Source organism: Melospiza melodia, chromosome 1, assembly GCF_035770615.1.
Source record: "Melospiza melodia melodia isolate bMelMel2 chromosome 1, bMelMel2.pri, whole genome shotgun sequence".
NCBI classification, from domain to species: domain Eukaryota; kingdom Metazoa; phylum Chordata; class Aves; order Passeriformes; family Passerellidae; genus Melospiza; species Melospiza melodia.
In genome coordinates this window covers 165069257-165093446 of record NC_086194.1, presented here as the reverse complement: position 1 = coordinate 165093446, position 24190 = coordinate 165069257, and the positions used below count along the sequence as shown (strand labels likewise).

General features: G+C 39.9%; 1 protein-coding gene across 2 annotated transcripts in view; it reads left to right on the top strand.

The window, feature by feature from the left end:
• The window catches only part of KCNQ3 (potassium voltage-gated channel subfamily Q member 3), a 194217-nt gene extending 179896 nt beyond the window's left edge, over positions 1-14321 (top strand). For both annotated transcript variants that reach the window (XM_063174317.1, XM_063174325.1), the window contains 5 exons: positions 960-1062; positions 3469-3600; positions 5407-5505; positions 7196-7280; positions 8137-14321. In XM_063174317.1, coding sequence (XP_063030387.1) covers positions 960-1062; positions 3469-3600; positions 5407-5505; positions 7196-7280; positions 8137-8874 — 1157 coding nt within the window. In that variant the 3' untranslated portion in view covers positions 8875-14321. The remainder of the gene's footprint in view (positions 1-959; positions 1063-3468; positions 3601-5406; positions 5506-7195; positions 7281-8136) is intronic.
• The last annotated feature ends 9869 nt before the right edge of the window (positions 14322-24190 follow it).

Below are 24190 nucleotides of genomic sequence, written 5' to 3'. Positions count from 1 at the left end.
CAAGTATGTCTAGTACCTGGTTTTGTGTAGTACATTTGGGGAAGCCCAAGAAAAAGAGTCCTGGAGCCCAGGCAGCACGGTGCTTGAAATAAACACCAGCCCTTCTCAAAGCCAGCAATTGATATGGGATAAAGCCAGTACTGGATTTTCCAGCCTGTTTGGCCTGGAAAAAGTGGGCACTGGGCAGCCAATCTGTATTCCCCCAAAAGCACACACCATCATGGGTTGGTTTATGAGCAAGGATGCTAAGCTAAGGTAGCTTCCTCCTGGACTGCATCCAACCCTGCAGCAGCCTGTGAGGGTATATCTCAAATATACCCTCACTGCCATCTCATTAAACCTCCTTTAGAGAGTCAATGTCTTCTTCCCTCCCCCTCTCTCCCCAAGCCTGCTGCCCCTCAGAGATTTCCATTGGGTCTCCATGAAACATTATAGGGCATTTTTCCTCTCAGCTTCACTGAGCACATATTTCCCTCTTCTTGCCCATAACACCAGAATGGTCTTTAAATAACAGGTTTCCCTTTCTTGTGCCAGCTGGCACCAGTGCATGCTGGACATGCTACCATGGGTGTAGCCTGGGTGTCCCCACCAGGAACTTGATTTTCTCCTTCATGAAGGTACATGAGCTCCAGGCAGTGCCAGTGAGAGGAGAACTTGGCCTGTGGCTTGTACAACCTGTTTTAGCCTTTATGTAAAATAATTTGGGCAAAGATCTATTGGAAAGGAAGACAAGTTCCAAGTGTTTCAGAAATGCTGAAAGGAGATCCTTCAATAATGTGTCTTACAGATGTCCCAAAATAATTAAATCCCTTTCAAGACCGGACCAGTGAAAGAAGCTGTAAGAGATATTTCTTTATTAAATTGCACTTACTTTATGTAGTGCTTTATTCAGCCAGACATCCCTCTAAATATTGTGTGGTGAGATGTTCACACATCTGGTTTTTTGGCCTCCTTTGCAGATGCAGGAACAGGGGAACCCATGGCAGAAGACAGAGGTGACAGTAGTGATTTCCCTATGGAAGATATGATCCCCACATTCAAGACAGCCATCCGAGCTGTCAGGTAAATGTCGTTTTGAAGGATGATAGGAAATAACATTACCATGTTGCTACATGTTGATTCACTGTTTCTGTTATTACTTTTTTTAGATGCAATAGATGAGATAATTCTAGTGTTTTGAGAAACTTGAGACAGACCCAATTCAGTCTGTTGAAAATATGCAGAAAGGAGAAAGTTTTTAATAACATTTGCCATGTCATTTTGAGAATTACTCCAGAGTGTTTTTATCATAAAATAATATTTTGTACTGTTCCTTGTTAAAATGTTATATAAATATATCTTTCTCAATTTAGTGACTAATATTTGTATGAAACTGGAACTTTTGCTTAACCAAAATCTCTGAGCTGACTCAACTCTTTATACACAATTATATGAGTGTGCAACCTACTTTTCAGCTGTCATATTTTAATACATGCTGAGGTCTCAATTTCAGCAGTTTTTGTCTTGTGACATGTGTCACCTCCATTTTCACACCACAAGAGATATTCCCTAGAGTTAGAAAACTCCCAGTATGCCTTGGTCATGTGTTTAGCACATCAAGCAAATAGAATTCATTCACTGATGCTCTGTTACTCCTCAATGCAGTACTTTGTACTCTCCTCTCTTGAAAAATGCCCCCATGGGAAAATACTCTGCTTTCGTTGCAATTGCTGTTTATTCCAGAAGTTGTTGATTTTGGGGCCAGGGACTTGCCACCTTCCAGGTGAAATACTGCAAGTATCTCAGATTTATCTTGAAGAACTTCAGGGAAGATGGTAATAAAAATATAACCATATATTTATATCTATATAACCATGAAATGTACTCCTGGTTCTTTTTGAATTGGGTGCAGGAGAATCACTTTGTAAAAAATTCCAAGTTTTCTAAAGGCTGCTGAAAGCCAAGTGACACAGGCTTTGCTCATGTTACCCATGACTTCTTCCCTCCCACTGGAAGCTTCTTCATCCCTGTCCTCCACAGCTTTCCCCTTCTTTCCCTGATACCTGCTTGCTTTCAAACATGTTATTGTTATTTTTGAAAAACTGCTTCCCCACATCCTGTCCAAATCTAATTGATTCATGCAATTTCCATTTAAACTCAATCAGGAGCCAAGATTTTTTTTTTCCTTGTGTAGTGTACCCAGATCCTGAACATTAATTGAGAGTGATTCTTTCAGACAAAGCCACTTAATGGATTTCAGGGTCATGATCAAGGAGATTTTAAATTAGGATTGCTAACATTGTGATCCCTATTTTCCCTTAAGTCTTTGAATGGGTAATTTTGCTGTTACCATACCTAATTTGGCAAAAATAGGCCCAGCTATAATTTTGAAACCTTGAAATATTTATAAGCAACAGAGTTAAAGACAGCCCTTAAAAAGTTGTAATAGAATTATCTTTGCTAAATGAAAGTTTATACAGACTTTAAAAACATTTTAAAACCCACCAACCTTAAACAAAAGACAAGTTCAAATCTTAACATATGACAGCAATTTCCCAATTCAGACCAACAAGTACCTGGAGACTCTACTGAGAAAGCAAACATCCAGAACCCAAGTCTAAACCAGATGAAGGTAAAGATTTCATTGTTTAAATAAAATGTTTAAATCCTTCTATTTGATTAATCTACACACACACACACACACACACACACACACACACACATATATATATATATATATATACACACATATATAAAAATAATGTATCAACAGCAAAGGGTGAAAAATGAATGCCAAATATTTTTCAAGTGCTCTGGCCAGCAGTGTTCCTTGTTATAAGAATTCTGTTACTAATCACTAGCTCATTTTGTAGCAATAGCAACAGTAAGAGCAATCGTATTATTATCACTACAACAACAATAATATGATACTGTTGTTTTTTTCGAGGACACTTCAGGCAGTTCTAAAAAGTTTTCCCCTCTTCACAACCTGAACTGCTGCAAACTTCTTAACTTCCACATCTATATCTAATTATCATTTCCTATCCAAAACTTTCCCAGGTGTAAAATTAAAACCAAGATGAAAATGATTCAGCATTGCCTATACTATAAATTTGCTTTATAATAGACTGAAGAATAGAAGTAGCATCTTCAGCTTCACAGCTTTAAAATCTCCTGTGACTTGTGTTGCTCAAATTCAAGCTCCAACTGTGACTCTGAAGCTTTAAACTATTTTTATGACTATTAATTATGCAAAGCCAACTATTACAAATTTTCAAATTTAGTGTTTATGATGTTATAGATTGTAGATGATGTTATAGATTCTTTGTTTATATTTTATTGCCTTGTTTAGAAATAACACGCTCAATTTACAAACAGACAGAATTCATCCATATTTTGAAAAAAATGGAATTTTTTTTCAAAATATAATTTATTTTTCATCATGTAATTTATATAAAAAATTAATATGTTTTTCTGTTTATTATGCAGAATACTACAGTTTCGTCTCTATAAAAAAAAATTTAAGGAGACTTTGAGGCCTTATGATGTAAAGGATGTGATAGAGCAATACTCAGCAGGGCATCTTGATATGCTTTCCAGAATAAAATACCTTCAGGCAAGGTAAGAATCTTCTGGTAAATGGAGGAAATTTACAGCTTTGATGGCAAAATGAAAACATTGGCCTATCTGAGTACAAGGCCACCCAGAAGCCACACATTTGCAGGATGTAGCTGGTCCATGAGAAAACCTTTTCCCAAAAACAAAAGGCGAGTGAGAGCTAGCAGGGATAACTGGAGGCAGAGACCACTGTCTCAGATGTAGAACAAGAACATCAGAGTTAAAAAATCCTCTGAATTTTCTTCAGTATTGCCTGATTTGATCAGGTTCAAATTTCTCTCCTCTCCCCATTTTACAGATAATAAGTAAAAAAAAAAAAAAGCTCTCCCTGAGCTTTTCTTTGAACTGGATTCTCTGACTATTTGTGCCAGAAATATCCCATAAAAATGCAAAAATACATCAGCACAGAAGGTTCCACTCAGGTTTAATTGACCTATCTGAAAAAAGTTGGAATTTCAGGTCTCTGTGATTGTTCAGGTGCAATCTGCATCCACAACTGTTTCCTCTCAGAAGGGGTTCATTGCAATGTGATTTTGAGGCACATCTACAGAAATTTGTGCTTCTCGTCCCCTGATCCATGAGCCCCGGTCAGAGCTTGGGGCTGGAAATCCGTGTGGGCCTGAGTGCACATGTGTGCAGATGTGTGTGCAGATGTGTGTCCAGATGTGTGTCCAGACGTGTGTGCAGATGTGGGGAGCTGTCCTTGCTCAGTCTCTGCACAGCATGTTCCCTGAGGCCCTCAGTGACTCTGAAAATTAAAATACCACACAATCACCTTCATTTCTCTCCCAATAATGGGCTGAGGGAGTGCAACCCTTCCTGCACATTTGGGCCTTGTCTGGACTCACCTTGGCTTTGAAAGGCTGCTCTGATCTTTCTGCTGAACTTTGTAATTTCTTATTTCAAAGAGATTTTCCATGCACTGGGCAATCTCTTTTTCAAGTATTTAGCATGTCTGTCAGCAATGCCTGGGGATTCAAGCCAATATCTAGCTAGCTTTGTGAGGCTTGCCTGGAGCTTTTTCAAGTTCCATTTTCAGAACTCTATGGGGCACTGTGAAACCATGCAAGGCATCTGCATGGATTGTCCAATAATACAGGTAACTGGTCTGTGGACTAGTGCTGATTGATATGTGGCCATTTTGTGGGTGAACTGAATAAACAGAGACTAACTTGCACCTGAGCAGTTGGAAATGACAAATGAAAGAATATTTGATATAGTAAAAGAGTACAATTACATGTGTTGGAGCATTCCAAACAATCTTTCTCCTTTGGTGCCAAATGAAAAAATCGAGTAGACTTCCTTATGCAACTTCATTTAAAGTTATGGTTTTCAAGCCAAAAGAATAATTAGTAAAGACTAAAATATTGCTGACAATTAGAAACAACAACTGACAGAATGTTATTGGTTTGCTAGGAATGTCAGCAATGCTACCTTTTGCCAAGTTGATTTTTGTTACCCTGCACAAAATCTGATAAGTCTCCTGACATTTTTAAGAGCAGCTTCTATTGGATATTTTTGACAATCATGCTGTTTGGTTCCTTTGAAGGAGAAGAAGTTGTGTTTCAAATTTGAAGTTTGGAAACAGTGAGCTAAAGCATTACTTAATTATTATTAAATTACCAGATAATTGCAATTCAGTGCATTGATTGTGACCCAAAAAAAACCAGACGCATCATGAACATCAATATATTACCAAATCAACATATGTTTCCTTTTTGAATTTTTGCTTCAGAGATGCACAGCATATTCTGTCATGTGTTAGCATTTGGAGATGGACTTACACAGTTGCACTTTTCTTTTTTTCAGAGTAGACATGATTTTTACACCTGGACCTCCATCTACTCCCAAGCATAAGAAATCCCAAAAGGGAGGAGCTTTTTCTTACCCTTCACAACAGTCTCCCAGGTGAATTCTTTTATACCTAATATTCAGCACAGCCCAACACAGAAATAAAAAGTTAATTCATTCCAATAAGCATGATTTTTGTTCATCCATTGTTAAAATAATGGTACTGAGAGGATATGTTGCTATGAGATACATGTAGATAAACACTGAGCCAGAAACTCACTCAGAGCAATGTGTGATGGAAATCTAAACAATGGCTTCTTAATTGTTCAGCTCAGCTTCTCCACAGTTTGGAAATATGGTTTTAAATTAAATGCATGCATTTGATTGCTGATATGCTAATTTTCTAACATTTAACTTGCAAACCCACTTAAAAGCTCAATAAAAACCAATAACAGTTTGAAATAAATTAGTTCTCTTTCCGAAGCGCCCACCAAATGGCAAGCAGAGATTTTTAATGCTGCAGCTTTTAAATCAGTGATTGGTGAGAGATACACAAAACAAATTGAAATAACAGATTTCTGGGTGTGAAAGATGCACCATATTATTGTATTGCTGCATTCCACATAGAAAAATTTCAATAATAAATGACATTTCTTCTGTTGTTTACAACTATCAATCTGTCAATAAATATCCATCAAGAACCACACAAGACCATCAACAATCTGTGCCAAAAGCTGTTGTGGTTGCTCAGAACAAAAGCAATCTTACAAAAAATAAATTATCCCACACAGAGAAAATTCCAAAACTACATAAACGTGAAGACAGACACCTAAGTACATGGAAGAGGCAGTGGTCATTTGGGGAGGAAAGCAGATTGCAAAAACTGCATGAGTCCATGTCACCAGTCACCCAATGTGGAAAATATGACATGTTTTAGGTATAGATTTTGCTCCAATACAATTTATTCACAGCTGTATTTTGGATTTTGTCAGGAAAGAGAAGAACTGGGCATGTCACAAGTCTTAGAGTATATTTGTTCCAAATAATGTTAAAGAGCAAGTGCTCAGAAATTGCTTTTTGAGACTTAGGCATAGGTTATGGGAAAATATTGATTCCTTTGACATCAGTTTGGAAACTGTTTGATAAAGGCTTAACTTGATCATGAGAATCCAAAATTCCATGAAGTTATAAATCAAACTATTTAGTTAGAGATCAACTTCTTACCTAATGAATTTGGTCCATCTGATGGACTGGCAAGAGGAAATTGCATAGATGAAAACTTATTCTGGAATCAGCTTTAAATCTCCAGACCAGACTGTCTCTTTTCAGCATTTCCAATCTCTGACACTTACTATTTGATATAATGAAATTGAGAAAAAACCACACTCATCCTTGAAACTCAGATTCAGTCTCCAAAGGCACTAATTATAAAGAACTGGATTTAAAAACACATGGCCATCTGTAGACCCACTAACTGCACTATCTCAATAATTTTCACAAACCTGAAATTATTCCAACAAGCTGGAGAATAATTTTAATTTTCTTTTGAACTTCTGGTGCTTTTTAATCTTTATTTTAAACTTGAAAAACAAAACATTAAAAAATTAAAACTCAAGATTATATTTTTTTAGGAATGCATTGGTATCACATAGAATAGACTCTCACTCCTGTTTGTATAAACAGCAAAAAGGGCTCCAAGGATCTATATGAATAAATCAACAAGATGGCAATTCTGTTTTCTGATATAAATTGCTTATTGCGATGCAAAGAAATATTGAACACTAACAGAGTTATTAATTCTTGGCAGAAATGAACCATATGTAGCCAAAGCATCTACAGCTGATACTGAAGACCAAAGTATGATGGGAAAATTTGTTAAAGTTGAGAGACAGGTAAGTAATTTCATGACAATAACAGAGGCTGAGGTGCTTGTTCAGAAATGATGGAGCTGATATAAATTGTGCTTGACTCTGGCTGACCCAGGCAGAATTGTGCAGGTGGTGATGAAGACTCACAGAGATCTTGCTCCAATGATCACAAAATTCTGTTGCTAGTTTTTCATGAAAGAATTTGCTTACCTGAGAAGTGTGCCTTTTGAAACTTGTTGAATCCATGTCACTGTGTATGGCACAAGATCCTAACCATGATATTGAAGTGGGACTTTTTAATTCCTGTAGCTTCAGTACTCATCACATCTGGTGTTTGGCATGAGCAAGGCCTTTTCCTGCAGGGACTGGACTGAAAATGATTGTCCACCCTTGGGGCCTATGCAAAAGAGAAAGGAAACTAGTCCTGATATGTAACTCTGATGTTGTGGGACTGTTAGTGGCCATTAGATCATAGGTTGGACTCAGTGATCTCAGAGGTCATTTCCAACCTAGATGATTCTGTGATTATCAGTTAGAGATCAAGTCTGTATGCAAAGGTAATTCCATATACTGTATTTTTGTAATAGCTATTTACCACTGGTATCAAGATTTTTTCATAACATTATAGTGTCCTCTTGGACACTGTACTGTTAAATATCCAGCAAGACTAATAATTTTTTTGGAACAGTTCATAGGGATGGGGCTTTTTATTCTGAGGTGTTAGAGGATCAACTGCCATCCATTTCAGCCCAGCTTTGAGGGAAGATCACGGTTATTGTATGAACCTCCATGACCAAGAAACATGGCAGCACACCATGGAATCATAGTCTCTTTTTGAATAACTGACTTGAGGCAATATCATGACATTGGTATTTTTCAGGTAAATGACATGGGGAAGAAACTGGATTTTCTTGTTGATATGCATATGCATCACATGGAACAGCTGCAGATACAAGTTGCTGAGATAAGTCCATTGAAAGAAACCACTTCTCCTGCAAGGGAGAAGAGAGAAGAAAACAAATATTCTGAATTAAAAACAATAATATATAAATACACTGAGCAGTGTTCTCGTGAAACTCCCTACAACTTCCAGCAGGTTCCAGTCAACAAGGTCAGCCCCTATGGTTTCTCAGCACGGGGCCACACGGCTCACTCCCAACCTTTATCAATAGGTGGGCAAAACTCTGGCAGACTGCAAGCCACACCTTCCTCAACTTCATATGCAGAGAGGCCAACAGTTCTGCCTATATTCACATTAATGGACTCCCAGGTCAGCTACCACTCCCACGGGGACCTTCAAAGCCCTTACTCAGACAAGGTGTCCCCGAGGCAGCGGAGGAGCCTCACGAGAGACAGCGACACCCCACTGTCCCTTCTCTCCGTCAACCACGAGGAGCTGGAGCGCTCCCCGAGCGGCTTCAGCATCTCCCAGGAGAGGGACGACTTTCCCTTCGGGCCCAGCGGGGGCTCGGCGTGGATGAGGGAGAAACGCTACCTGGCCGAGGGGGAGACAGACACAGACACAGACCCCTTCACGCCGAGCGGCTCCATGCCCCTGTCCTCCACGGGAGATGGGATTTCAGACTCAATATGGACCCCGTCAAACAAGCCAGTTTAAAATGTGTGTGGGGGCAGTCACTGGCTGACTTCTCCTTGTAATGTAAGCATACTTTGTATATCTCACTTACTCTACACCCAAAGCTTACTAGTTCAAAACACCAATGGCTGCATAAGATGCATGTGATATTAGTGGTAGTCATTCTGCACCATTTCATACAATTTACTGATGCAGTTTTTTTCATGCTTCCAAAACTAAGGAGCTTAGTTTTGAGCATGGTTTGCATGACTTTGCCCTATATAAATGGTACAGCTGATTTCTTCCATGATACATATCTATCTGGTACTCTTCTATACAACAATGGTGAATTGATAAGAGGCAAGATACAGTGGTCCTTGCTACATTTTGTAAACAGAGCAGCAAAATAAAAAGATTTTTCAGGAACTATATCCCTTTGTGGAAACATAACATCTAAATCATTTTCCATTATAAGCAAATCAATCTCTAATCAACCAAGCCAATCAAACAAGCAAATCAATCTCTAATCAACCAAAAGCAGGGGAAAAGCTGAGTTAAACTGTGACCTTATTGAAATGCTTTTGTGAACTAAATGTTTCACATGTGATCTCATATAATTACTCCTGAAAAACAATATTGAAATGAAATTAAGGGTAGGATTTTAAATCATCCAAGTCACCTCCTGGGATTGATGATAGGTATTTATTTATTGTAAAATGTAAATAGAAACCCCTCAAAATACTTTGAAAATCTTCACTAGTGCTTATAAAATTGCTCAAAGTAGGATTATAATGCTTTTTTAAAGAAAATCTTTTGCTAAGTCTATTTGCTACTTATGGGGCCAAATTTTCTTTGTTACAAAAATAAAATTGTTCACTGTAGAGAACTCCAGGTTTATACACTCCACTCTTCTATTGACTTAGGTGCTGCTAAGTAAGAAGCATAATGTAACTCAGCCTCATTTTCCCAATCTGTTAATTGGGAGTTACACTTCCACACATGATCACAGGTTGAAAGGCTCAATTGTCTAATATTTGTCAAGTGCTTTGAGCTCCTCAGATGTGCAGAAAATTACTATTCTCTTCCCTGCAGTGTAAGATGCTGCCAGGATCTGTTTCTCTCTGTTTACCTTTTCTCTTGGAAATGGACTGCTCAAAATCCATGAATGTGTGCTATATTTAGGATTAATGTATGAATAAATAATCACCATTTTTGTCATGTGTCCCTGAGCAACAGAGAGATAAGTATGCTCCCTAGGCCTCAGCCAAATATTTTTTAATGAAAATTAGAAATTATTGAGAAGGAAGAGACCAGGAAAATCACTGGATCACTGGAAGGAAATGAATCCAAGATTTCACCACTACAGTGGGAATGTAGTACCTATAAAGCTAGTGAAACTAGCATTTCCAAATACCCTGTACAGGTCTTACCTGGTGTCAGTCAATTTGTCCATGAAATAGCATCCGTGTGATGTCCAGCTTGGTGGCTGTACACTCTGTACAGCTGGTGGTAAATGAAGGAGTACAGTCACTGAGCACAGGGTACAGCAACAAAGGCACACATCAAATTCAGGATGAGATCAATCTCACCTTTAACTCAGATATCTACAATGAACAAATGTCTACCAACTTCAAAGAGAGCAGAAGGTGACTTGCTTAGATGTCAGATGATCAGAGACCACACAATCAGTGTTAATTGTCTCACCAAGGTGCAGCCTCTCTGCCATGGCTCATCCCCACCTCATGTCCAGAACCATCCCTGTCACTCCACACAACAATTTCCCCACTGTGGCCAGGGCACTGACCAGCAGAGATGGCAGGATTTGGCCCAAATAAGGAGTTAGAAAAGGGATTTTCTGTAAAGACTGCTTCTATTACACTGCAGCGGCACAACTGAGCATCTTTGGCACATCCAGTCTGAGCCATGAACACGTTACTGGGCTTCCCAGTGCTTACTGGGAATTGCACAGCCCTGGATGGAAAGTGCTCCAATGGACAATACTTTGTTAGGTTTTTCTGACCATAGTAAACTTTTGGTTTTATTCCTCAGTATTGTTGACATCTCATAGCAGTCGTTCCATCCAGGGAATTCTGTTATTTCCCAGATGTGGGCATTGCCTTCATCTTCATTGCTTGTTCTCTATTGGAAGAGACATCTAAAAGATTAGGATCTTCTTACTTCATCTGATTCTTCAGCTAAATCATGTTTCATCCTTCTGGGATGGATCTTCAGGAAGAACAAATTGCTGTTGTTACTGGATTAAACTGCAGAGTAGTTACAGCTTTTGAAGACTGGGCTGAGTCCATGGAGCTGTTCTGAAGTCAATAACTATGATGGTATGAGGCACAAATTTAGTAATTATTTAATTGACAAAATAGCATTGACTTGAAAGATAATCTGTGTTTGGCACACTTTTGTGGATAAATTTACAAAGAATAAAACTAAATGACCAAAGTGTAATTCGTTATAATTTGGCATATTGAGAATTCTTTGGCCCTTATGATTCTTGGAAATATCTGCATTGTACCTGTTGCAGGCTTTCTGAAATAGTAATAGATGTGGCAACTTGTGAGATTTAACCCTCACAAGACAAGAGAATGGAAAAGAATGAAAAAATTATTTTAACATTGTTACATTTCTGAAGTGTATGTAAGTATGTGCTAGACAAGCCTGCTTCAGTTTTCTTGTATATAAAGGGCCTGTTTTTCCTACTGATTTAATCTGAATTTCATCCTTCTTTAAATGCTTCCTAGAGCTAAACAATCAAAAATCAATGCAGCCAAAAAGCAGGGGCAGTCTGATCAATTTGTTTGTGACTTTCTTTGACAGTGGCTGTGCCATGCAGTTCCCTGTCCAATTCCCACTGAAATTCTTTAGTTCAGGTTTCTGTTATTTTCCATGACAGGTCAAATAAAATGAAATCTTTTCTCAGTATTGAACCTGGTTGAAAATCCATAAACAGCCTCCCTATAAAGTTATGTTCTTTCCAAGAGAAGATCCAAGCAAGGGCAGAGACTTGGATGAATGTTCACCTGCACACAGGGTACAGCCCCAGAGAAAGGATTTGTGCTGCCCTGCACTCTGCACACTTAGCAGATGAACTGTCTTGAAGTTAGTGTTTCCTCTGGCCTGCAATCACAATTTGCAATATGCATCTTTAAGGTGTCAGGTCAGGTATTTGTAACCACATCATGAAATATTTAATGATGCCAGAAAAGATCCGCCTCTTCTTAAAAAGCACTGGTGATAAACTCAGCAAGATCCTCTGCAGTAGACATCTGTGGGTCCTGTGAAGGAGATCCAAGAAATGAGACAGGCAGATCTGATTAGCTTATTTTAATATTTATTTTTCTTTCTTAACACTGAAACCTGTCACTACTCTGTTCATAAGGGTGCTGTTCTTAGCAGCTCTCTGCCATTTACATCATCAGGGTTAAAAATCAGCTCTGCTGTCTGTGATCACAACAGACAGGTGTCACAGCAAGGTGAGATCTGGAGACCATCCCAGATCAGATTTGCACACAAATTCATCAGACTCCAATCAGGGTGAGTCCAGGAAGCGCATCCACCCTGGAACTGTGGTTCATGTGCCTGCCATAGGTACTGGACAAAGCAAAAATCCCATGTGTGATCCCAGTAACATTAAGAATGTCAAGACCTCTTTCCACAAACAACGAATCTCTAGTCACAATGTCATTTGAGAAGGGCATCTGGGTCAATAATAGTCTTTGTAATAGGAATTAATTAGATTTATACCTTCTTCTGCATGAGATGTCTCAGTTAAAGAGTTATCAATTCTCTTTGGGTCAGATCTTTCTAGCATCTTGACTGACACTAGCACTTTGTTTGCATGTACTCAACATTAAAAGGTATTAATGACTTTGATGACTCTCATTTCATTTCAGGCCTTGAGATATTATTTTATAATTTGAAACTGTGGAGCTTTTCTCTGCTCTCCTTGAAGTAAGATAGAAACCTTCTCACAGTGATGCACTGGGAGCAGGGCTGGGTTCTAATCTGCCATTATTTATAGATTTTCTTGTGAAGGACAGCACTGATCTGGAGATATTTTTCTTGGCTACATTTTGAAAGTGATTTTCAGTCCCTAAGAAATGCCAGATGTCTGGAAGTTTTCAAAAAGGTGAATCTGTGTTTACATTGTGTGCCTCTCTTTGCAGCATTATTATCAATTAAGCTTCGTCATTTTAGATGCAAACTGGGACTATTTGATTAAGGCAAAAGTGAATACTTTGTTGAGGTATGAAAGTATGATAAATGTGGTTCATGCTCTACTTAGAGAGTTGGCAATTTAAAAAAATCTAGTCAGGTAATGACTGTTGTCCTTGTCTTGGCTTTTCCCTGCCCTGAATTCATCACTCTAGCTCCTATCTAAATAAAACGAATTCAACCCATGGAGAGATTGATTAAAAAGTCCCTAAATTGTCTTTTGGCTATATTTGCTCTGTTTTTATCTGTAACATTACTGCATTATTATGGTCCAGAGTGGAAATAGTTTAAAATTTTTCTGCTTCAAATGGTGGCCCATGAGTGGTGCAAACTAAAGCCCACCTGAACCTGGGGGTAGTGGGGCCTTGTGACCTTCAGGAGAGCACCAAGGTCCAACCAGTTTGCAAGATCACAGCCTAAAGCAATCAGAAAATGCAGAGTGAGGAACACCCTCACCCCTGCTGGGCTCCCAGCTGCTGCAGAGGGGTCACATCTGCTTAGGCAGGAACTGAATCCACCCTGGTTACTGCAGAGCCTGTGAGGAAAGAGCTGGGTCTGGATTCCCTGCACCCCACTGCCCCACCCCTGAGCTCTAGGGGTGTAGGAGCTGCAAACCTAAATCTCCTACAGCACCTCATGAATTTGGTGGGATGTCACGTTTTCAGGAGCACAGCTGGATGTGAGTGCTCCATTTGAAGAATATTTTAAGAGGTGCAGAGGAAAAAGGGGCATTTTCAAGTGTTTTTAGCTGGGCACTCTGGGAATGAAGACCCTGGGTATCACTTTTCCTTATGGTTTTTTAGGCTGTAAGATTTGATCCTTCCCAATTCAGCTTTGAGTAGCTTCCCTCTGAAGTTAACTGAAGCAAAATAGTGAAAATGGGCTCCTATTTCCATCATGAAGAAGACTGAGACTGAAGGTTACATAGCCAACTGCATTTTGTTTTCTAGTTATGGCATCTTATTATTACTAGTATTTGTGCCTTGCTCACTGAAATTTTCTCCATGCTACAAAGATGCTTTTCAGATTCTGGCTGACAAGGGAACACAACTTTTATACAAGTGGCCTTTAGTGCTCTTTATAATATTATTTATTGTAATTTTTAAACTGTATGTGTAATTTCTATTCTGGCACTGTCCAATATTTGAACAAATTTAATATGTTTATTTCAATATATTATGCAAACAATACTTCTTAACTGATTTTTTTATGTTCTGTCTTTAAAAACTGCACCACTTATTAATAAATAGAAATTTCAATTATGATGTGGACGGATTTATTTTCATTTAAATCTTGATATCTTCACACATATTCAAAGAAAACATTGTCAAAAGTACCCCCAGCAGAGACATTGGCAAAGATCCTTTTGACTTCATCTAGGCAGGACTAAGCTCAGCTGCAAGCAGGTTTTATGTGGCTTCCACAGCCAGTCCTGTCAACACACAGTAGATCCCATTATTTGTGACACCTTTGATTTTGTGGCCATGTAATTTATATGGCTTTGAACATATGTGAAGGGGAAAATGAAAAGTAGGAGAAAATGAATTCATATTGGAAACATAACATGCTAAAATATGATGAAATTGCAAACAAAATATAGAGAGAACACAGTAATGGTACAAGCAAGATCACAATATCCCCTACAGGGAATTTGCTTGAATTCTGCCTCTGGTTCTGTTGCTGCATTTCTGTGTGGTTCTGTCTGAATGAGACTGGAAGAGAAACACAGGAAATATCAACTCTTTCCAAAAATTTAGCTGGGCACAGAGAGGTATTTTAAGGCATTCTCTGTGGCTTCAGTTTCATGGCTGTCACTAAGACATGAGCTCTGCTGAACACTGGAAATACAACTTAAAATAAGGTTTGTTAATTTTTTGTGGTAAATAAAAAAAAAATTCAGCGTTTATGCCATGTCTTGTCCCACTTCTAACCACTGCAAAGTGGAAATAATTAAAAGATCCTTTAGTACAGCAACATTAAGTTGTAGTGCTTTTGAGTCTATTTGTTTGTTTTAAATTATTCAATTTAAATAAATAATAACTAAAAAATAAATAGGGTGAATGTCAGGCCCTTACAACCAAGTTCTATTCTTTCCAAAGATTGACAGTTTGTGTTTTTTCAAACTAATGCACCAGAGTGTGGAATTCTGAACCTTTTGGGGTTCAGGGTTTTTTCAAGTGTCTCCACTTTTACAGACACCTCTACCCTGCATTATCATCACTGCCTCAGCCCTGAATGTCCCAGCCTGAGCTGAAGGGCCTGGGCTGAGCCCTGCAGCTGCCAGGCCCAGCAATGGAATTTCCCTGAGCATTTCACAGACACAGCAGGTGAAACACTCAGCTTTGGTTCGTCTGCACTGAAAGGTGTTGCATTAAAATTTCCCCTTGGCTGTCACCCAAATACCAGAACCTGACAAGTCACTGGATTTCAGTGAGACATTAGGTCTGATCTTTTAAGAAATGAACTCTAAAATAGGAAGTGATACCTATTCTCAGGCAAAGCCCTGCTTGCATCCAGGGGTGCCTACCTCTACATGGGACTTTGGGGATCCTACACAATTGTCCCCCACCTAAGCAGAATAAGACTTAGGGTCAGCAGTTTAGAAAGGGTAATAATTGAAACAGTGTCAATCAAGAAACAGCTTCAGGAGTGGAATTTTCTCAGTGTACCCTTCTGTTTATTTGTAGGTTGCTTTGCTTTTAAAGACTCGCCAGGGTAAAATAGTTGCTTGACTAACGCAGAGCATCCTCTTGGAACACAGAGCATCCTCTTGGAACACAGAGAAGGGATGGAATCAGGAAAGCCAAGTCCCATGGCAGAGAGCAGCAGGGAATCTAGACAATATTTAAAGGAATTGCTCTCTAAGATAATATTGTCAGCCCAGTGGGTTTGGGACAGCACCACAGTTTTTCTCCTGCTTCTTTGTGTCAGGTGCAGATTACAAAACAGAGATCATGGGGGAAAAGTGTAATATATGCTATGAATATTTTGGCAGATTTGGTGAGGTCAGTTACATCTCTGACACATCCTATCAGAAATAAGATCATTGGATAAGTCATTAAATATTTTTCTAAGTAAGGTCTGGACTGCTGAAATTTCTCAATGTTGAATCAAGGCTTTATGAGGATCTATATTTAAAAATGCCAAGTGCTTTATCACAAACTAACTTCTTTGGAAACCCTCAAGGAGCAGTGCAGTGTATTGTGTAAAAATCTCATGTATTCTAACTCACACACAGATAAGAAAACCACTAGGACTCCATGCCTCTCACCACTACACATTTTCATGATCTCCATGGTCCCCTTTTTTTTTGCTTTCTCTTCTTTTACTCCCTCAAGAGCGTACTTGAATCCAAAACAAGTTTCACAATATCCGACACTTCTAAAGAAAGTGTTTCCTACATTTAGTAAATACACAAAACACTCTTACTGAAAACAGTTTGTAGAGTTTAATGCACATTCTGTTCAGGAAGTTTTGTGGTGTGAGTACCAATCTTAGCAATTGGTACATAGGTAATAAAAATTAAAGAAAAAGTTATAGATAGGACAGAAACTATTTTCAGTTCTAAATACATGTTGTCTTGGTTTGGAAAGACAGGAGTCTGCTAAGGAAGGCAGGAGCCTCCCCTGAAATGGAGAATGTAAACCCTTCCCACCCCTCCGAATTGCTATAAATTTTAAATTAAGGGACTCTCAGGCAAAAATATAGGAGCAGGAAATAACAGTACTTTAATAGGGAAGGAAAATTTGAAGGATAAAATAAACAATGCAGTACACTAGAACAACACTGACAGAGTCAGAACCCAACCTGACACCCTGTGGCTCAGGGTGTTGGTGGCAGTCTAATTGAAATTATGGCTGCAGCCCTCCTGGAGTGTCAGGTGAGGTTCTGCTGGAGCAAGGGGATCCTGTAGAGAAGGATGTATTCTTCCTCTGAAGATCCAGTGGAAGAAGAGGCAGCTGCTGTTCCTCTGGCGAATTCCACGGAGAAAGCCATGCTGGTGTCTCAAAACCTCTGGATTATATCTGGGTAGGAATGCTTGGCTCCTCCCTCTGGGCGGAGCATCTCACAATGGGATGTTATAGTTCTTATCAGCCATGCAGTGACATTCAATAGCTGTTATCAGCAATGTCCCCTCCCGAGGGAGGAGTGAATGTGGTCACTCAGAGAGAGAGATAAGGCAAACTGCTCACTTGACAAAAGATAATCTGCCATACAGAAGGTAATAGAATATATCTTGCCTTGCAATCTGGAACACATGTTCTGAAATGGGAAGGAAATTCTATTAATGGAACAAATACAAGTTTTTATATATAACTATGTATTTGGAGTTCTACAAAGCAAAGTGCTGGGTTCTGCTCTTGAGTCAGAGCAATCCCCTGCAGTGCTCCAGGCTGGGGCTGAGTGACTGAAAAGTTCTCAGTGGGAAAGGCCCTGGGATGCAGGCTGACAGCAGCTGAACAGGAGCCAGAGTGTGCCCAGGTGGGCAAGAAGGCCAATGGCAGCTGGCCTGTGTTACGAATAGTGTGGTCATCAGAACCAGGGCAGGGACTGTCCCCCTGTGCTGGGCACTGCTGAGGCCACACCTCAAATCCTGTGCTCAGTTCTGGGCCCCTCACTGCAGGAAAGACACTGAGGGGCTGGAGTGTGTCCAGAGAACAACAGAGCTGGGGAAGGGGCTGGAGCACAAGTGTGAGGAGCAGCTGAGGGAGCTGGGGGTGCTCAGCCTGGAGAGAGGAGGCTCAGGAGGTGTCACAACAGGACACGAAATGAACAACACGCACAAGATGAAATGTCCAAGGTAAAAAGAGCATAGTTTATTGTCAAACTCCAATATTAAAAGACTTTCAAAAGTGACCATGGATTGGAGGATGAAATTGCCACCTCTCCAGCCACACTGGTCAAACCAACAGTCCATCAATTTTCTCCTCCTCCAGAAAGGAGTGCAAAAAAATCATTATTTACATGAAAAGTGCATGAGAAACTCCATTACAAAAATGTAAACATTAGAAGGCTTAGAAGAATTTAGAAGAACAGGACAACAGGAGAGACCTTGTCAGTCTCCACGGCTGCCTGACAGGAGCTGCAGGCAGGTGGGATCAGTCTCTTCTCCCAGGTAACAAGTGACAAGAAAAGAAGAAATGGCCTCCAGTTGTGCCAGGGGAGGTTCAGATTGGATATTAGGACAATTTCTTACAATTGAAGGGTTTAAAAGCACTGGAACAGGCTGTCCAGGAAGTGCCCACGGAATCACCATCCCTAAAGGTTTGTAAAAAATGTGTAGATGTGGCACTTGGGGATGTGGTTTTGTGGTACACTTGGCAGTGCTGGGTTAATGGTTGGACTCAATGATCTTAGAGGTGTTTCCCACAGGTAGTAATTCCGAGTTTCTTTATATAATTTTGCTTTCAGGAGATGAAATTTATTCTTCTGAAAAAACATTTACAAAGAAACAATGATACATTTAGAGAGTTGTCCTTAATAAAAGTTGTACCAAAAATAAATATAATAGAAGGATATTGGTAAAATGAGAAATTAAAAATTTCTAGAACTAGTACATTTCTTAATAAAGTAAACTAAATATCTTATAAAATTGTAATGGTAGAGGACTAATAGAGCAGCGTTGAAGTGCAAACAGTTTTTTCAGAACAAATTAAATTTACTCAATTGATACTTTTCTAAACAAAATTTATTTAACAATCACTCAAAGATGCTTTCATGGAAACATTTGCCATAGTAAAATGAAGTGTAACTGAAAATAAAACTTCAGTGCTCTGGAGTAAACTTGAATTAAGTTTGCTTCTTTGCACTCTATTTACAAACAGCATTTCCTTCTCTCTTGCACATCAGCATCGGGTGAGAGAGAGGCACAGCTGGATTTGTGTTTTCTAACCAGGTGAATCAGGCAGGTTTGTGAGGTGCTTTAGGTGCCACAGTGCTCCAGGTGCCACAGCTCCTCCTTTAGGGCAGAGCTGGTGCATGGCCCCACCAGGCTGGAGGGTGGCCTCACCTGAGGACGCTGCCACCCCAGGGGCACACCAGGACAATGAGCCACTGCCACCCCAGGACAGAGCAGGTGGCAGGGGACACTTCATGTCAGTGGCTGAGGTCACAGGAATGAATGTATGGCTGCAGCTCTTGCAGTCACACATATTGCAATTTCTACAGAGAAATGTGTGCTTTTAACCACATCTAAAGGCCTAAGGAAAAGCCAGAAGGAAGAAATAGTGCTTTGCTTTCACTCTGTGCTCTCAGCCCACAGAGAGATAGAGCTCCAACAGCCAGACTTCATTTTTTCCCTCCCTACCAGAACATCACACCACACTGTCTCCTACAGATAAATCCCAGGCATTTCCTTGGATTTCTGTTTATTTGAATTGCATTAGCAGGGCCTTACCCTGTGCAACCTTCAGCAAATGGATGCATTTAAGTAATTTATATGAATTGTGTGTCTATGCTGTGTTACTAAGAGACTCTAAAAATGTCTTTTTTTCCTGTTCTGGATTTTGGGATGCTGGTTATGGACACAGTGCTGCCACACAAAGGGATGCTGGAAAAAGGAGGCATGTGAAGACTATACTCCTGAGAAAGCTGCTTGCCCAGAGCGATGTTCTGAGTGAGAACACAGCATTGTCCCCAAGAGTCAAAGTTGGGGCTGAACAAAAGCCCCCTCCCAGGTCACCTGAGCATTGCTCAGCAGCTGAGGAAAGTTAAAATTACAGAGTCCCAGGGTAAAACACAGCATGAGGCAAAACCTGCTGAAAGTCTAATTACCCTCACAGGCAAACATCAAACGGCTGGAACTGATCCCAGCACACACATTTTCCTGGCTATACCTGGTTTTGTCAGCTGTTACAGAGAGGACTTTGATCCCAGCCTTCTTGATGTGCTATTGAGCAACTGGTAATTAAGTCAGTAAAAGTAAATCTTGTCAAAGAAAAGGTGCTTCCATATTCCTCCAGCTGCAGCATTCAGTCTCAAAATTTTTCCTTTTTTCACAGCATTAAATTCCATACAGAATTAAATAATACTAGATGCAGTGACACCCACCACATAATTTTTTTTGTGAAAAAGAGAGTCAATGAAAACAAGGAAAAATTGTGATTGCCTGTACACAGACATTTGGGTATCTTATAGACCAGCTACAGCTCTGTTAAATGAGGCTGCAGTTGCCTTGCAGCATCTGAAGTTCTTGGTTGAGGCAGGATTGTTAGATAGACAGAGACACAGCTCAACCATACACATAAAATGGTTGCTAAAGCACTTTTTGTTTCATAAACTGACTGTGAACCCACTTAGATTCCCCTTATTAATTGCTACAACGTTTTGAGTGGTTTCACAAGTTGAAACGTTTGGTGGATTGTGATAAAATTACTAAATGGATTATTGGCTTTTAACCAGGCTGCACCTAAACTCACTGATTTCAGAGGAATTATTTCCAGCCCACTGGAGTAAATGGTAGCAGAATTTTACTGACTGTTTCCAGCAGTGATCTTCCCTTGGATACTACTGAAATCACTAGCATCACAAAAATTGCCTTATGTCATTGCTCTGACCAGATCTCTCTTCCTCATCACCTAACCATGATTCCAGGCAATTTTTCCTGTTGTAACTCACATTTTATTCCTTTTGAGGTTCCACACTTAAGATACACTTCAGGTGTCATCTCTGCCCTCTTGACAATGTCCCTTGTTTGACCTGAAGCATGGCTAAAGCTTTTCCAGAGGGGCTCACCCTTGCCTACCTCTCACCATCAAAGGTGCCATGGGTCTAATTGCAGTAAACAGAGCTGTTCCTTTAAAAGGGAAAAAAAAAATCCTCCACAATTCAATTCTACTGCCAAAAGGAGCTTCCAATCCCCACCTGACCTGCCACAGAGCCTTTCCATGCAGGATTCAACAGGCACTGTGTGCTCACGATTGTGTTACCTCTGGTTAGTCCTTCAGGGTTTAGGATAACAATTTTCACAGGATTTTAAGGAAAGATTATCAAGCCTGTCTACTCAAAGTTTTTCACAAAGGGTTTATTAACAGCTGGCAATAACTTCCAGTGTTGTATAGGCTCTGAAGATAATAATTTTTGTCATGAGAAATCAGGTAAGTTGATATTAACTATTCCAGATCTTGGTGATTTTACTTGTACTTAGAGGAAACCTTTTCAGCTGTGCTATTAATGCTCAGTGGAAATGTAGCAAATTAAATTATTTTTTTTTACTAAATGTATATTTATTGCATTATATTGCATTCTCACACAAATAAATCTGAACTTAAAAAGTAATTGTATCAATGTAATGAAGCGTGCAATTGTAACACGGGCATATTTTCACATTAACTTGAAATATTTCTTTAGACTTTGTGGATGATGGTGTGCTTAAAATGAGACATGACCTTTAGATGTTGCAACTGAATGAAGGTAAGGAAATTTGTACTCAAGGACTTTCCTCTTCTATTTCTTTGTTCTCTTGATTTCTGTTCTGCTCTGTTAAGCGTGAAGACGTGAGGAAACTGCTTGATACTGGAGTGCAATACGTTGGTACAGGAAAAATGAAAACTATTTAAACTTCATGGTTACCTGCCACATTAAAAGGAGCTCTACTGAAGCATAGCTAATAAACACATCGGTTTAAGATTGCTGTTAACCCAGAGTAACAGAGAAGGATTTAATAAGAGGTCTGCATGAGTGTATAAAAGTAATTTGAACTGGATTAAAATCTCCAATTCAGCAGTTCAGGGAACTCTGGATCAACAGTTCTAAATAAAATAGATTCTACTAATATCATTCAGCTTAAAATAAACAGAGGAGGATTGTTATAGCAGCAGAGCTGAAGGAGAATTTGTAACCAAAGGCTTGACCCTCAGTCTTTATCAGACAAATGTTTGGAAGGAAAACCTTCTCTGAGTCAGTTTATGGGATTTGTCTGCCTGCTCGGGGCTGCAGGCACCTGTGGATCTCAGCATAGTCTGGAATGAAAATGCTGATTTTGGTCTGGAGGACAATGAGGGTTTCATATTTGCAACCTGGACATGTATTTCAGTCATCACAGTGGAGTCACTTCAAGAGAGATACAGTTGCAAAGTCATAAAGGCTTGTCCCTGATAAATAAAATTGGATATTGAATAACCAGAGTAACGCAAATGTGACGTGTATTACAAGAGTTAACATTACTAATATCCACATTGCTGAGAGATAAGATATTTCAGGCAACAGTTCTAGGAATAGTTGACACACATGGTTTTGAGATTTGGTTGGACAGCATAAATTTCAGAGAGTTAATGCTGGAAAAAGATTTTGGGAAGCAACTAAAAGCTGATGCTTCAAATTTAAATCAAGCCTCTATCCAATAAGGAGCAAGGGTAGTTCATTTTGGAGTGATATCCCAAGTATTGAGATATATCTGCAATTTCTTTTTAAGCGTTTTTTGATGTCAGGGAACACGCCAGTGCTAAAAATGGCATTCATGCAAAACAAGCACTCTCATGAATGGAGGATTTTCCATCATTTTGTAGCAACAATACTCAATATTTCTTTGCTAGAAGTAGAACAGCATGTGTCTTACTGTGATCCATCCTTCCAAGTTATGTTTGCCTGTTTTCCCTATCATTAGATGTTTTGCTTGGCTGAGTCTGTAGTGTGATATGGCCAGGTGATGCCTTCTCTAAATTCCTGCTGGAAATCAGCACTATGTGTGCAGAGAATTGTGTGTGTTGATTAGCACAGAGGAGCAGCTCAGTGGGGAGGACAGCAGGGAACTGAGAATTCAGGTGAGCAAGAAAGCTTCACCCAGTGTGTGGAGAATGCTTCCAAGCACAATTTGTCTTGCTCTATTCTGTTTGTGTTTTTACAGCTTTTCTCTTTCTCCTAAAATAGATGATCCCTTCATGTGTCAATCCTCTTGCCTATTCTCTGTCTTTTAGGAATGTGGTGTCTCTAGACCCTGCTCTTACTTCCCACACCAAATCCTCTGTTAAACGATTTTCCCCTGTTCTGCTGTCATGAACAACTCTGACCAGTTTAAATAAATCTAAGTTAGATCTCTGCTATCTACCCTTTTACTTATGAACCTTTGTAAAACAGTTGTGCTTTCTCAGTCTGTGAAATGCTCTCACCAGGGATTTCAGTGCCAGTGTGATTCACTGGTGACCCAGCAGAACCCACATTCCTCAAAGCAGGTCCTGGAGATCAAGTTTCCTCACTGTGGATGAACACTGGCTTTGATCTGTAGGGAGAGACTGAAAATGGGGCAGGGCCCTCTTCTCCCATCTCCTGGGTCTGGGTCTTTCACCTGCCATGCAGCCAAAATCTTTGTGAAGGGCAGAGGTGTGAGGTCATTTACCAGTCAGGGCTGCAGAGCCCCTCAGGCTGGCCAGCCTTGCCCCTCAGGGACAGCTCAGTGGCAGCACTTGTGCCATCTGTGTTTCCTGCTGGTGTCCCTTGGGTTGGTGTGCACAGGGACAGCACTGGCTCTGCAGCCTGCTCACTCCTGCGTGCGTGGAACAGCTCAGGGGGAACCTGCTCAGAGGGGCTGTGGCCCATAACACTGGACCATCATCACAAAGCACAACTCATCCTAATGCAAAATTTGCAGAGCTAAGGTGACACTTCTCATAGTACAATCAAAATTCATGAAGTTCTAATAAAAGGAGCAAATCACCCCACTTCTCACCTCAAAGACACAACCCAATAGTTCCCCTTTCATGGTAGACTTGATTATCTAGATGCACCAGCCACCACAGACCCCTGCTCCAAATCACATGCAGTTACAAACCTCCCTTTACATGATCACCCAACTCTCCACCTCCCCAAGCCTGCTCTCCCCAACAGCCACCTCCCTGCTGCTTTGCAAAGCACCATTGTCTCACACTCAGCTCCACAGAGGAGCATCTCTCATTAACTCCTCTCTATTTCATTGAACCAAACCAAAGACAACAAAAAAATTATCAGAATCCAGAGATGTGGGTTGGTTTTATACCAATCTCCATGCAGACTACACCTCCACTGCTTCCACCACATCAACCTGGTAGCAGGACTGAGCTAACACACTGCTCTCCCCTAATTACAGAGTCCACAGATACATTAAAAAAATTAAAAAAAAAAAAAAGCTGTTACCAGTTCCAGGAAGCTTCATAACACC